This window comes from Denticeps clupeoides, chromosome 3, assembly GCF_900700375.1.
Source record: "Denticeps clupeoides chromosome 3, fDenClu1.1, whole genome shotgun sequence".
In the NCBI taxonomy this organism is placed as follows: Eukaryota; Metazoa; Chordata; class Actinopteri; order Clupeiformes; family Denticipitidae; genus Denticeps; species Denticeps clupeoides.
Window position 1 is genome coordinate 10,537,006 of NC_041709.1, and position 14,916 is coordinate 10,551,921.

At 43.6% G+C, this 14,916-nt stretch overlaps 1 protein-coding gene across 4 annotated transcripts; it reads left to right on the top strand.

Annotated features, from left to right (window-relative positions):
• The first annotated feature begins 6 nt into the window (after nt 1-6).
• Nucleotides 7-14,612, top strand: usp20 (ubiquitin specific peptidase 20). Of its 4 annotated transcripts, none has more exons than XR_003749298.1 (26): nt 7-588; nt 910-1,012; nt 1,753-1,806; nt 2,132-2,194; nt 2,681-2,815; nt 2,907-3,006; nt 3,210-3,279; nt 3,975-4,088; nt 4,272-4,350; nt 4,465-4,930; nt 5,022-5,171; nt 5,438-5,550; nt 5,641-5,813; nt 5,912-6,006; nt 6,225-6,258; nt 6,358-6,403; nt 6,629-6,809; nt 8,686-8,812; nt 9,854-10,023; nt 10,336-10,417; nt 12,056-12,164; nt 12,655-12,757; nt 12,895-12,963; nt 13,107-13,263; nt 13,629-13,677; nt 14,218-14,612. XR_003749298.1 is itself a non-coding variant. In XM_028974865.1 (26 exons), the coding sequence occupies exons 2-25, from the start codon at nt 932-934 to the stop codon at nt 13,259-13,261; spliced, it is 2,685 nt and encodes an 894-aa protein (XP_028830698.1). In that variant the 5' UTR covers nt 8-588; nt 910-931; the 3' UTR covers nt 13,262-13,263; nt 13,629-14,612. The 4 variants fall into 4 exon arrangements, 3 of the variants coding, with proteins under 3 accessions (XP_028830696.1, XP_028830698.1, XP_028830697.1); XM_028974865.1 differs by having other exon boundaries at nt 8-588; nt 4,465-4,555; nt 4,640-4,930; nt 13,629-14,612; XM_028974863.1 differs by having other exon boundaries at nt 13,629-14,612.
• The last annotated feature ends 304 nt before the right edge of the window (nt 14,613-14,916 follow it).

Genomic DNA, 14,916 nt, shown 5'->3' on the forward strand with positions numbered 1-14,916 from the left:
TCGCCGCGTCCCGCGTTTCTACGTCACCAGCGGAGGGGCACGCTGTCCACGTTGACTTTTCTTTACATTTACAGCATTTATCAGACGCCCCTTATCCAGAGCGACTTACAATCAGTAGTTACAGGGACAGTCCCCCTGGAGACACTCAGGGTTAAGTGTCTTGCTCAGGGACACAATGGTAGTAAGTGGGATTTGAACCCGGGTCTTCTGGTTCATAGGCGATGTGACCACAGAGACTTTTATTTGCTTCGTTGTATGACGTTTGTGGCTCGATCACGCCGCACGGACGGCGAATATTTACTATTTCTGCTCTATAACACCTCACATACACACACACACGCGCGCGAATTCCTTTAAATCTCGCGTGGGAAAGTACGGCTGCCGGTTAAACCGAGTTCCCCCTTTCCACTGGCCGCAAAATAAAGAAAGAAACGGACGGACGGAAGATGGACGCGGCGTCGCCGCTCATCCGAGGCATGACAACAAGGCTGACGTAAAAGCGTGGCGCAGGGAGGCGGGCTCTGTCGCCGCCGGGCCCCGGCTAGCTGCGCTCACGCCGAGCCCGCAGCCAGGCGTCGCCTCGGCCAGGTAAGGGCGGCGTCCGTGTGTTCGCTGCGCCCCCGGGACCGACGGCGTCGCGGCGAGAACTCGGGCCTTCCGCCTCGCGGCGGGAGGAGTTTAGAGAACAGCGTCTCTAAACTCGGTTTAACGTCAGTGCCCCGCTGCGGAGTTTTGAGTCGCTGTCGCCTGACTGGAAGTAAAGCGCGTAAGAGACGCGACAACGAGAGCGACGCGGGACGCAGCGTCGCGCCGAGCGTGAAACGGCAGTTTTGGCCCCAGCCTGCGTTCCGGTCGCGGTGCAGGTCGCTTTTGTCCGCACGTAACGTTGTGTTTTGTCTGGCGGTTTAGCGGTTCCCGTTGAGTGAAGAAGATGGCTGATCACGGGGACGCGTGTCCTCACCTGGACTGCATAGCGGAGGTCACTAAAGAGGAGCTCATTCAGAAGTCAAAGGTGAGGACACAGGATGTAATATGATGCACCCAGATCGTAGACAGCATCTAAAGTGAAGTGATTGTCATTGTGATGCACAGCAGCACAGCACCATCTAGGCCATCACTGCCCCGGATCTTGTATATCAGCTCTGTGTTTACATTTTCAGTGAACTGTAGAATATCGCAGTATATCACGATATAGGGGCAGTGGTGGCCTAGCGGTTAAGGAAGCGGACCCGTAATCAGAAGGTTGCCGGTTCAAATCCGCCAAGGTGCCACTGAGCAAAGCACCATCGCCTGTCATGGCTGCCCACTGCAGGGTGATGGTTAAATGCAGAGGACACATTTCACTGTGTCAACCGTGTGCTGTGCGGCTGTGTATCACCAGTGACAATCGCATCACTTTACTTTATAATCATATGTGAAGTGTGATGTGTATTGCATCACGAGATCCCTGCTAATACACACCCCTCATATATTTCAGTTCATACCTGCGCTTCTTTATTTGTGCACAGCTTTTTTTTTCACTGTTGCCATTTTCATTAAGTAGTTTAACCATGTTTGAAAATAAAAAAATATTCCAAAAAAACGACTAAATTGAATTTACCCTGTATATGGTTGTCCCGGTGCTTATCTGTGCTCAGCACAGTGGTTTCGAACGGCAGCTCTGTACAGAATAAGCAGACATTTTGACTGACGGTGATGCCGTTGCCGTTGCCCAGATCCAGCTCAATCGCTCACTCTTGTATCTTGCTGTAGGGCACGTGCCAGTCATGCGGCGTGGGTGGTCCCAATCTTTGGGCGTGCCTCCAGGTAAGAGGGTGACATTTTTGTTCTTTCCATTTTTGCCGTGCAGTTGTCAGCTGATAAGTACATTTACGCCATTTAGCAGACTTACTTACTGTCCCCCTGGAGACACTCAGGGTTAAGAGTCTTGCTCAGGGACACAATGGTTGTAAATGGGGTTTAAAACTGCGACTTTGTTGTCTCCTGGTTTGAAGGCAAGTGAGTTACCTATTAGGCATCTACCACCCTGTAATATGAAATAATAATAATAGAATTGAAGTCAAGGTGTTTAGAATAAGACAGAGTTATTGGTGAGATCCTTGATTAAAGCCCATGGCTTTTCTTTTTGCAGAGTGACTGCCCATATGTGGGATGTGGGGAGTCGTACTCAGACCACAGCACCATCCATGCTCAGGTATCGTCTTTCTACTTCTATCATTTTCTCTGACCCTCTCATCTCTTCTAATCAAGAGCTCCTTCCTCTCAATCCTGGCTTCATTTCAGGCTTCGAGTCACGCCCCAGCCCAGCGGGGCCGCGGAGAATCATTGCCCGTTTTATCTCAGTGTGATGCCTGTGTCTCTCAACAGAGACACTGTGCAACTGGGCCGATGATGGGCCGATCTGCTAACTAACAAGCTGAATCCCACCTCATTACAATATAAACTCGTGTCCAGGTGAATCTGGCTTCACAGAGGTTTACTCCCCACTGCCATCCATTACGCAGCATAAAATACTGATGGAATATGTGATGGAATTCTGAGTGGAATTGAAATATGTTCTCTGATGTTTTGCCTGATCTATTAATGTTGATTTGTAAAGATTGTTAATTCTGATAATTCATTCTACACAATGGTTTGGTGTATGAAGCTGCCAGCATTTCCGGTGTGTCTCTGTCTTCAGGCCAAAAAGCACAACCTGACTGTGAATCTCACCACATTTCGGATCTGGTGTTATGTGTGTGAGAGGGAGGTGTTTTTAGAGCAGAGGCCAGTTGTACCCGTGTCCACTGCCCACCACTGCAAACCTTTGGAGCAGGTACGCCTGCCCTTTGGAAGGCTGTTAATCTGTGTCCCAGCTCCATTAGTGAAGAATGTGTGTAGTCAGCAGTTTATTTCATTTGCTCCAGGACAGTGTTTCTCAGGCAGGAAGTCATCCCTTAAAAGCCGTACCGATTGCAGTGGCTGATGAAGAGTCTGAATCAGAGGAAGATGAGGTCAAACCAAGGGGTAAATTCTTTTACGTTATTATATTACTACAGTGTGCATCAATGACTGTCCAAGTCATACATTATACAGTGCTAGCAGTGTTCTCTGAAATGCATGTAAATGTACAGCATGGCTTCATTCAAAAGGACCACTCTTGCTCTAAAAAAAGAAAAAAACTTTGCTATGAGAACTGGGATACCGCCTAACTGCCCTACACTCTGAAGGTCTCACCGGGATGAAGAACATTGGGAACTCCTGCTACATGAATGCCGCCTTGCAAGCCCTCTCCAACTGGTGAGTACCGCTAAATTGTAATTTATAATATACTATCATTTCATGGTATTATTTAATATAACGACACCATATTGGTGGTAATTGAATGTTAGAATACTTGCAAAATAACATACTCACCATTCATCATTATGGCACACATGATTAAGGCTCTGATGACTTGCATATTATTTAAAAGGGAATCACCTCTCTTCCCCACCTGTACCAGTTCGCATTGTATTTTAAAGGTGCAACTAGCACATTGAAAATTTGTTTGCTAATGTCACATCAAGCATGTCTGTGGCACTTCAGAAACTAGAAGGGGCTGCTTTTTTGTACTAAGATGGAACTTGTTAGACAGGGATCACATTGGCAGAAATGTCATGGATTTAGGTGCTGGAATAACAGTTTTGATTTTTTGGATTAGAGATGACACATTTGACACTGGTGTCAAATGTGCGTCTTGCATAGTATTGGATGGATATAAATACCTGCTACCATAAGGGCTTTGTTGACTTGCACTGCATTATTGTACTATGCTGTAGTAGCTCTTTTTTTTGCTTCAGGGATTTAGAAAGTTAATAAAAATCAAATTCCGAGGCAGCATGTTGTAGAACTGTATTGGAGGGAGGTCTGTGCAATGGGGTGGGGGGTGCACTGTGATTTCATATGTACGTAAATGTTTCTATTGATCTCTTTTTATTCATTCTTTTTTTTAGTCCTCCTTTGACTCAGTTCTTTCTGGACTGCAGCGGTTTGGTACGAACAGATAAGAAGCCAGCACTGTGTAAGAGCTACCAGAAACTCATCTCAGAGCTGTGGCACAAGAAACGGTACCTACCTCAACCCCAACTGCACAAGACAAAGCATGGCTACATTTTAGCATCTCTTCACATAAGTCACTGCTTAGCTCACCCTTTTACGTCAGAATCAGATGTCAGTTTGGTAATGATGTGGTGCAGCGATATGGATGCAGGTGAGATTTAGATTCTTCTCATTGCTTTTTTTCCCCCCAGGCCTAGTTATGTCATCCCCACCAGTCTATTTCATGGCATAAAGCTTGTTAATCCCATGTTTCGGGGCTATGCCCAACAGGTAAGGGTATTACAGGTATATCTGTAATTTATTCAGAATATCTGTACCGTATTCATCTAAATAAATTTGTATGTGCAAATAATAACCCAAACACAACATTTGCGTTCCTCTCAGGACACTCAGGAGTTCCTGCGCTGTCTGATGGACCAGCTGCATGAGGAGCTGAAGGAGCTGCTGGCTGAGTGCACTTCAGGGGATGGTGTGGGTGAGGGCGCAGACAGCACCGGGAGTGGGGGCCGAGATGGTGACCGGAGCCCCTCGGAGGATGACTTTTTATCATGTGATTCAGGCTCCAGCAGTGACCGGGGGGAAGGAAATGAGGGCCGTGGGGGGACTGGGGAGGCAGAGCTGCTCATCCAGGACGAATGTGACATGGGTCGGGCAGCAGCAGGAGGAGGCATCTCAGAAAAGGAGAAGCTGAAAGACAGGAGGACCCCTGGCTCACCCCATCGTGGGGGCTCTCAGGAGATGGATGAGGATGCAGATGTGGATACAGCAGCCCAGGATGTGGCTGCTGAAAGGGACTCTGAAGAAACAGGAGTGTCTACAACCAACAGCCAGACCCAGACAAACATAATAGGTTTGAAACAGGCAGAAAAACAACCATGACATTACAGACACTCACATGGAGGTTTGTTTCTGCTATTTCTGCTATTTCCTCTTGTCTCTAGAACCTGATAACGAAGCTTCAATGCACCGGCCCCAGTCACGTCCATGCAGCCCTGCACATACAGTCCAGGAGCTCCACTCTAAACTGTCAAGTAGCCCACCCAGGTCCAGCCCACTGAGGTCAGCTGGTCCCACCTACTCCTTCAAGAAAGGTATTACATTTTACGTACAGACCATTTTGAGAGTACTTATGATATAAAGTTTTCCTGTGTGAAATGATACTAGAAAACCTCCAGGTTGTACAAGTTGTGTTACTGGTTGCTTCTGCTTAAAGGTCCCCTATCATGAGTGTGACTACATTGTATTCCATTGTCGTCCCACACTTTCAGTTTAGCTGAATTACGGATACTAAATCATCCCCAGCGTACCAGAGTGTGTGTTCAGACTGCAATATTATCTATCTTCTCCCAACCCACAGCTCAAGTCCTTTTGGGTGCCAAGAAGAAGAAGCAGTCACGCTACCGAAGCATCATTTCTGACATTTTTGATGGGTCCATTCTGAGTCTGGTCCAGTGCCTGACCTGTGACAGGGTGAGTTCAAGTGTACTTCATTTTTTCAAACAGCAGTCTGTCTATCTGCTGTTATTGCCCAACTTCTTTGCTACCCCTTTCATCCATCAGGTTTCTACCACAGTTGAGACATTTCAGGACTTATCCTTGCCAATCCCAGGAAAAGAGGACTTGGCCAAACTGCACTCATCCATCCACCAGAACGTTCCCGTTAAAACTGGTGTTTGCTCTGACACCTATGCCTCCCAGGGTTGGATTTCTTACATCATGGAGTCAATTCGCAGGTTGAAAGGCTAAATCTGTCTTAAGCACATAAATGTTTGTGGAAGTTCACCTATGGAGCCTAGCTTTACGTCCTGGTTTGTGTGTTCCGTCCTTGCAGGTTTGTTGTGTCCTGCATTCCCAGCTGGTTTTGGGGCCCTGTTATCACACTGGAGGACTGTCTCGCTGCCTTCTTCGCTGCTGATGAACTGAAAGGTGAGATGTATGCAACAGGAAAAAATGTCTAAGAAGAAATGGGAAGGAAAGGGTTTAATGTAGATTAAGGCTCTTACAACCCCAGTCCTCAGTTTTCAGATACCTCAGTATATCACAGTACTGTGTTATCTCCATTTTCCATATACCTATATTTGGTCCTGCAGCTTGATTGGTTGCAACAGTCAGTAACAGTCTGTTTCAATATCCATCATCTGCAGGGGACAACATGTACAGCTGTGAAAAATGTAAAAAGTAAGTAGCAATGGCCACACACTCATTTCTTTGATTCAATCATTACTTGACGGCTGATGGAGAATATGCAGTGACTGTCTTCATCACTTGCTCTTTCAGGTTGAGAAATGGCGTTAAATACTGTAAGGTTCTCAGGCTACCTGAGGTATGTCACTTGTATGTTATGCCATTTTATTTTAAGAGATATTACGTTTCTTTAAACATACACATTATTTTTTATTTCTCACCAGCTAGGAAGAATAAATGCTCAATTTAAATCACGTTGAATGTGTACTAAGACATTCTGGATTAATGTGTCTGTCAAATAATTCAGTGTTTCACTACACAAAGGAGCCCAAATTTTTGTGTATGTCTGTTTCTCATTCTGTAGATTTTGTGCATTCACCTGAAGCGCTTTAGACACGAGGTCATGTACTCGTTCAAGATAAACAGCCACGTGTTATTTCCCCTGGAGGGTCTTGACCTTCGACCATTCCTGGCCAAAGAAAGCCCAACACAAATCACAACCTATGACCTCCTGTCAGTCATCTGTCACCATGGCACCGCAGGGAGTAAGTGAAGTTTAATTTACACAACTGTATAATAAATGATGGTGTATTGCATTCTATCGTCTCCTTTCCTTGTCTGTTTCCCTCTGCTCTCTGCACTGCTTTACTCCTTGCTCTCTGCATACGCCTTGTCCTCGACGGGGTGTGCCAGGGGATATCACAAATGCAATCTGTGCTTTAGGCATCTTGGGACCATGGGCCAAACTGTAAATCAATCAGCACTCTAATTCAAGCAATCTGATCAGTGAATATTACTTCAGTGGACATGTCTGCAGTGTAAATGCTATGTCTTATGCTATATGCTACATCTACATCTTAAATTATCATGTTTAGTTGTTGTCTATCAGACGGAATTTTTATAAATGTGATACTTCAGGATCACCTTATATGAGTTCAATTGAATTCTGCATTTGGTTGCACTGATTGAATTTTGATGATCCAGATTAGGTTTAGGCTGCTGGGCTACGTTCTCCACATGCAGGCACGTGCGGTGATGACACTCGATGGCCGGCGGTGACTTTTTGTATGTGGGAGGCGTTAAGTAAAATGTACAACAACAACATTTATTTCTTATATAGCCCAAAATCACATACAGTATGTCTCAATGGGCTTTGACAAGCCCTACAGTTGACACCCCCCACACTTGACCCTTCTGCACACAAGGAAAAACTCCACACAAAAAACTCTAGGAGAGAGAAAAAAAGAAATGAAGAAACTTTGGGAAGGAGTGATAAAGAGAGGGACCCCCTTCCAGGGTAGAGTGAGCCTGCAAATGCAGTCAGTGCAGGGTTGGTGATTTGTACAATAGGAAAGAAAGAACGAAAAAATAATAATAAGTCCTACAATTGTAGGGTTTGAGAAGTCCAGAATGTAGTCCAGTGTCATGGTCTAAATTACATGTCCATTATGGTGTTACTGGTCCATTTGAAGATCCCTGAATCTGTAATTGTTTCGGTGGTGGTGGCTGTGGTGACCCTCTGGTTCGTTTCATGCTGGGTCATCATTTAGCAGTTGTCAGGAACCAGGATTTATCTGCTGGTCTCTTCACTGGAGGTCGTCCGGTGGTCTGTGTGCTTGATTCCGTGTCTCAGAGAGAACAAACAGAAGCAGCGGCAGACGGTGGCACTGTATGACGATACTGAAATATGTGGTAATAGTGGTATATTGGTGCTCCAGTAGCCCAGTACCCTAACAAGGACACTGTCTGTGTCTAACAGGGGGACTCTGTGATAAACGGGACTTTATAATTGACACTGTGTCAAAGTGAAGTGAAATTTGTGTCTAGGACGTTAACAAAAAGCCAGAGAAAACAGAGACTGTGTGTGAGTCCCGGACACTGACAGGCAGGCCGTTCCACAACTGCGGAGCTCTATAGGAGAAGGATCCCAGCTCAGGATCTACTCCCAGTACCTCAGCCCTAACCCAAGACAAGAATACAGTATTTTGCAACAGCGTGAGCGCATGCATGATCAGAACTGCTCCGACAAGGCAAATTCACCAGCAGGGAAAAGAAAGTGGCAAGAACATGTGTGTTATTTTATTGGGTTATGTACTAACTTAAGCAACTCTGCTTCCGTGTCCGTCTTTTTTCACTCCACAGCTGCCCCGCATTCTGCCATCTGTCATGCTGTAGTACATGATTTATTTATTTTTTTTAAATGACCACATCGGCTTTCTCAATATCATGCCTCTTATTGGGGCAGTGGTGACCTAAGGAAGTGGACTCATGGCTGCTCATGGCACTCATGGCTGCCCGCTGCTTACAATGGGTGATGGGTTACATGCAGAGGACACGTTTTGTTGTGTGTGATTCAATATTCACCTTCACAAGAGTAAATAGAAATTTTCATGCTATTTCATTTCTTGCCTCTGTTTTCAGGTGGTCACTACATGGCCTACTGTCAGAACGTCATAAACGGCCAGTGGTATGAGTTTGATGACCAGTATGTCACAGAGGTCCACGAGACAGTGGTGCAGAATGCTGAAGCTTATGTGCTTTTTTATAGGTATGTCCTGATACACAATTCCTCTTATGGCGGTTTTAGACAGAACTGATTTTCCACCTGTAGCTCCCAATTTTCATTGCACTAAGACTGTGGTGTGGCGGTTAGCGACATGGCCTCACACTTTAGAGGGTTGTGAGTTCGTATCCCTGATCGGACCGTGCATGTGTGGGGTTTGCATGCTCTCCTAATATTGGCATTGGTTTCTTCTGGATTCTCCTGTTTTCTCCTGCCATCTCAGGGCATGTACACTAGGTGGTTTGGTGGCTCTAAATTGAATGTAGGCGTAAGTGTGTGAGTGAATGGTGTGTGTGTGTGTTTGCCCTGTGGTGGGCTGGCGCCCCGCCCTGGATGAGTCCCCACTCTGCCCAGTTTTGCGGAATTGGCTCCAGCAGAAGTGTTTATATGGTGGTAGTAGCCTAGTGGGTAACACACTCGCCTATGAACCAGAAGACCCAGGTTCAAATCCCACTTACTACCATTGTGTCCCTGAGCAAGACACTTAACCCTAAGTTGCTCCAGGGGGACTGTCCCCTGTAACTACTGATTGTCGCTCTGGATAAGGGCGTTTAATAAATGTAAATGTAAAAGAAGTGGCACTGATTAACAGAACCATGAGGTTAAGGATAATGATTGAGTGAGTATAAAAGCACATGGGATATGTTTGATAATAAGTACATTAGAATGCCTCCATGATTTACATAGATAAACAGATGGAGGCCAGAACTGATTGCTTGTGAATTGGAGAATAGAAACAATTATTTCCGTCACCCATAAGACTTTTAATGATGTTTTTTTACAAACTAAGTTTAAATAGGAGGAGCCTGTAGCAGTGACTGTGACAGCCCACTCCTGTCATTAAACATTCTCATGGATTTGCTGAAGGGTTTGCTGTTGAAATCACTGCAAGCTGCACTGCATATCAAGTCAGGCATACTTGCAAGCTGTGATCAATTTTTAAACAGTTTGTGATCATTTAATAATCTCCCTTCTTCTCTCTTCATTTTCTACATTTCTGTTTCTCGCCCCTCTCGGTCTCGTCAGGAAGAGCAGTGAGGAGTCTGTGAGGGAGCGACAGAAGGTGGTGGCTCTGGCTAACATGAAAGAACCAAGCCTTCTGCAATTCTACGTCTCCAGAGAATGGCTGAACAAGTTCAACACCTTTACTGAGCCGGGACCGATCAGCAACCACACATTTCTGTGTCAGCACGGAGGTCAGTGTGTATCTCTCTCACTCACACACATTCCCACAGCACCAACTTATGCAACTTATTTCAGCTTCTCGTGCATTGTGCTTCTGAAAACGTTTTAAACATGACTCAAAATGAATTACAAATGCGAAATCGCAAATAATTCTTTTGCTGTAAAAATGAGTTTGCAGACATGCTCACATAGGAAAAGTTCAGACTTTTGACCACACACTCTGCCACACACGTTGCATCCTCCACACCATATCTGTGGCTTGTCATGGTTAGTATGGTTAGCACAATGTTTAGCTTGCATACTGAGGTTGTTTTTCTGTTCAGGAATACCTCCTAATAAGTACCACTACATAGATGACCTTGTGGTGATCCTGCCACAGAATGTGTGGGAGTATCTGTACAACAGGTAGGCAGATAACCAGTTTCCTTCTTCTTTGACTTCTATTATCATTATTATTATTAATAGTATTAATTAGTTGTGGTGGTAGTAGTAGTAGTATTACCCTTAACAATACACAGTTGAAACCAAGTTTACATACACTATATAAAAAGACATAACTTTTTTTTTCCTGTCTTATATTAAACCATACAAAACCCTTTCAGTTTTAGGCCTGTTTGGATTTAGATTTTTTTATTACTTTCTTCAAAGTCAAAAAGTCAAAGTCATTTTCTTAGTATTTGGTAGAATTGCCTTTAAACTGAATGATTTGACGCAAACGCTTTGGGTATCCTTCCACAAGCTCACAACAGTTTAATGGAATTTTGGCCCATTCCTCCTGACAGAACTGGTGTAATTGAGTGAGGTTTGTAGGCCGTCTTGCTCGCACACGCCTTTTCAGCTCTGACCACAAATTTTCTTTGGGATTGAGATCAGGGCTTTGTGATGGCCACTCCAAAACATTTACTTTGTTGCCTTTAAGACACTTCGTAACCAATTTCGCAGTATGCTTAGGGTCATTGTCCATTTGGAAGACCCCTTTGCGCCCAAGCTTTAATGTCCTGGCTGATGTCTTGAGATGCTGCTTCAATATTTCAGCATACTGTTCATTCTTCATGATGCCATGTATTTTGTGAAGTACGCACATTCCACACCGGAACATGTTCATCTCTTTAACTCAGGAGCCGTCTCCTTCCTGAGCAGTATGATGGCTGGACATTCCCATGTTGTTTATACTTGCCCAAGCTTTAACGTCCTGGCTGATTGTCTGCGGGGCAGTGGTGGCCTGGCGGTTAAGGAAGCGGCCCTGTAATTAGAAGGTTGACTGTTCCAATCCCGATCCGCCAAGGTGCCACTGAGGTGCCACTGGACAAAGCACCGTCCCCACACACTGCTCCCCGGGCGCCTGACATGGCTGCCCACTGCTCACTCAGGGTGATGGGTTTAATGCAGAGGACAAATTTCACCGTGTGCTGTGCTGCTGTGACAATCGCTTCACTTTCTTTCTTTACTTGCGTGTAATTGTTTGAACAGATGAACATGAGGCATCTTGAAATTGCTCACAAAGGTTGAACCAGTCTTGTGGAGGTCCACAATTCTCTTCCTGATGTCTTGGCTGACTTCTTTAGACTTTCCCACGGTGTAACAAAAGGAAGCAGTGTGTTGAGGTGTGCCTTTAAATACATCCACAGGTCAACTCAAGTGGTGTCAGTTAACCTATCAGACACTTCCAAAGCCATGACATCCTCATCTGGGCTTTCCCAAATAGGATAAAGGCATAGTATGGAAACTTTTGACTTTGAAGAAAGTAGTAAAAAATTCTCTCTCACATTATTTTGAAATTTAGCAAATAGAAATTACTTTGGGAATCCCAACTTGCCTAAAACTGAAACGGTTTTGTAAAATTTTATATCAGACAGTAAGAAAAAAAGGTTGTATGTCTTTTTATACAGCGTATGTAAATTTTTGATTTCAACTGTAGGACAAGAACTGAGGGAGCTCTTGAACTTTCTCCCAGGACGCCTGAGACCTGTTCATGACAATCATGACTTAATCTCTCATTACTGCACCAGTTGTGAACATAATTATGTTTCTTCACCATTTCAGGTTTGGTGGTGGGCCTGCAGTGAACCACGTGTATGTTTGTGGAATCTGCCAGGTAGAGATTGAGGCTCTGGCGAAGCGGAGAAAAATGGAGATTGACACTTTCATCAAGGTAAGTGGCAGCGACAGAATTTTGTGTGTCTAGCGGTGGGACGGAAGCAAGTGTGAGAAGCACTGACTTTAATTAGGTGGTGTGAGATTTTTTTTCCATTCACAGCACACAGCCTACATGTCACACACTGAGATCAGTGTTCAAATTTTCCTTTTGCTGCAAGACACCTGAGAGGCCATCAAATATATCATTTTTACAATAATTTTCAGGTGTACTTTACTGAAAGCAGGCAAGAAGACAGATCAAAAAGTATTCATTTCAAAAAGCATAACTACATTTGAAAAACAAGTGAAATTCACACCATTTGCTGTCATTTATAAACCTATACCTCAATGCTTTTTATTGTTTCTACATGTATTCTACATGTATCCTACCATTAATTTATTCAAATGGTTCAATATTTTCATTTAATATTTTTGCACTGTGCACTTCTGTCCTTTGTATTCCAATGTGAATCTGTGAATAACTGACTCGCTCTCCCTCTCCCCAGTTAAATAAAGAATTTCAGGCAGAGGAGGCACCTACTGTTATTCTGTGCATCAGTATGCAGTGGTTCAGAGAGTGGGAAAGTTTTGTCAAAGGCAAAGATAATGGTATTGAATATCTTTCATAACTTCACGAGACACTACCTTAGATGGCTGTGATTTTATCATTTATTGTATATAAATATGGTCTTAATGTATTTTCTGAAATATACTCTCTCTTTTTCTCTCCCTTTTGGTTTCTCCAGAACCCCCAGGTCCAATTGATAATAGCAAGATTGCAGTATTGAAAGGAGGACATGTGCAGCTCAAGCAAGGTATGACACCTGGTGTTATAAGACACAATTTTTATAAATCTATGAGTGGTTTTGGTGTCTCCATATCAATCGGGATCTGGAGATTATTTGAGCGGATTGTGCATGGTTTATTTGCACTGCATTCTGTTGTGTGATTTATTTAGGTGCTGATTATGGGCAGATCTCAGAGGAGACGTGGCAGTACCTCCTCAGCATTTACGGTGGAGGGCCAGAGATTGCTGTGAGACAGACAATCACCCTGCCAGACATTGACAACCATGGCGAGAGAAAGATAGAGGCAGAGACCAGAGCTCTCTGAGAGTGAGTCTCTTTCTCTCACTCACTCACACTCACACACACATACACACACATACACACACACACACACTCACAGTTCAGTGATCCTTCGCTATTTCCAAGAACACTGGTAGATGTGACATAAAAAAAAGTTTATGTGTGTGTACATGCAGGCACATGTATTTTTATCATCAAGATAAGTTGAAGTGAGACCTTTTTGCTGGTTGTCACGAGACAGAATTCCTGTTTTCAAAAGAAACAAACTATTTTATTTTAGTTAGAAAACTAACTAATAACTACTAATAACTATGAGCCATAACCATGAAAAGGAGACTTAGTTTCTATGTTTAAATTATTGTAATAACTTTTTATTTTTTATTTTTTTGCAGCTTGAATCCTGTGGCTCTGTCTCTCTGATGCAGCAACATATGCACTGTGGTGAATCCTTAGCTCCTGAGCACTTTTTCAGATGTTTCTGCACATTGTTGTTATTATTGTTATTAATAACATGTAATAATATGTTATTATTATGTGTACAAGACCATTTGCAATAGTAATAAAACAATGTCCTAGAGTAGAGGAAGGCGTTATTTAATAAATGTAACATAGAATGGCTCACTGTTATAGTCCAAGTGACTGAAAGTCGCTAAAAGAAGGTTTGCAGAAATAAACGTACTCTTACTGGTACAGAGGAAAGTACAAATTCACACACACGCTCAAACATACATTTCCTCTTAAACAACAGATGTTACTCTTGCCATGACGTGTTTTCGAGTCATGTTCCAGAGGTGATGTAGTTGTTACTGAAAACTTGTACATACATGTGTCTTCTGGAACCGCTTGGCAGCGGAGTAGAGCACCTAACATGGATGTTTCTTTTGATATGATGCGGGTTGCAGTGCAGGAACTGGATTTGTTTGAGATGGACGGAAAAAAAAAATGGCCCCATCACAGCTCTCTGTGGTTTCCTGCTTTTAGATATTCAGGATCTGGATGAAGAACATGGAACATGCCACAGGATTTACGACTACGCCATTGTTTGATTTTGTAATGCCTGTTGACCAGACAGGATGTCAGATTCACTTTCTCACTTATGTCTCATACATGGCTCACACTAGTGGGCTGCCTTAGTAGATCCGGTTTTCTGAATGTCTTCCCCAATTTGAATGACTCACTTTTTTTTGGCTTTTCTTTTATGGCATGGAAAAAAAAATTATTGAAGTGTTCCGTCATTGTAGACATGGACAAGTTTCATCAGGATGAAGTGTCATTGTGCGTGTTCACTTACTACCTCCTTTGGCAAATTTATGAATGAAGCTGAATTTAAGCCAATCAACATTGAAAAATATTAAATGAAAAACTAAATTTTCAAATGGCTCTTTGACCTTGCAAGTGAGCAGATTTACTTGCTACTCTGATGTTACATACAAGCGAGGGTGGCTTCTGATAACCTGATTATTTGTCATAAAGCATACCTGGTGGTTATTATGATTATTGTTTTATTTATTTTCTGCCTGGGCATGTGCAATGATTAATTTCCGGTGTCCTTGAGGTGGAGGTTAAATCATAAAGTGAACAAAAAATGTGACTCACGGCTGAATTCAGTGTTTGTCAGTCTGTGTCTGCGTGTTGGTGACAAGAGTGAAATGTGTACGCATAGACTGCTGAACACTAAAA

Coding starts and splice junctions, on each gene's coding strand:
- usp20 (XM_028974863.1), top strand. CDS start 932: ATGGCTGATCACGGGGACGCGTGTCCTCACCTGGACTGCATAGCGGAG. Junction 6,810..8,685: donor TCACCATGGCACCGCAGGGA/GTAAGTGAAGTT, acceptor CTCTGTTTTCAG/GTGGTCACTACATGGCCTAC. Junction 12,165..12,654: donor AGATTGACACTTTCATCAAG/GTAAGTGGCAGC, acceptor CCCTCTCCCCAG/TTAAATAAAGAATTTCAGGC.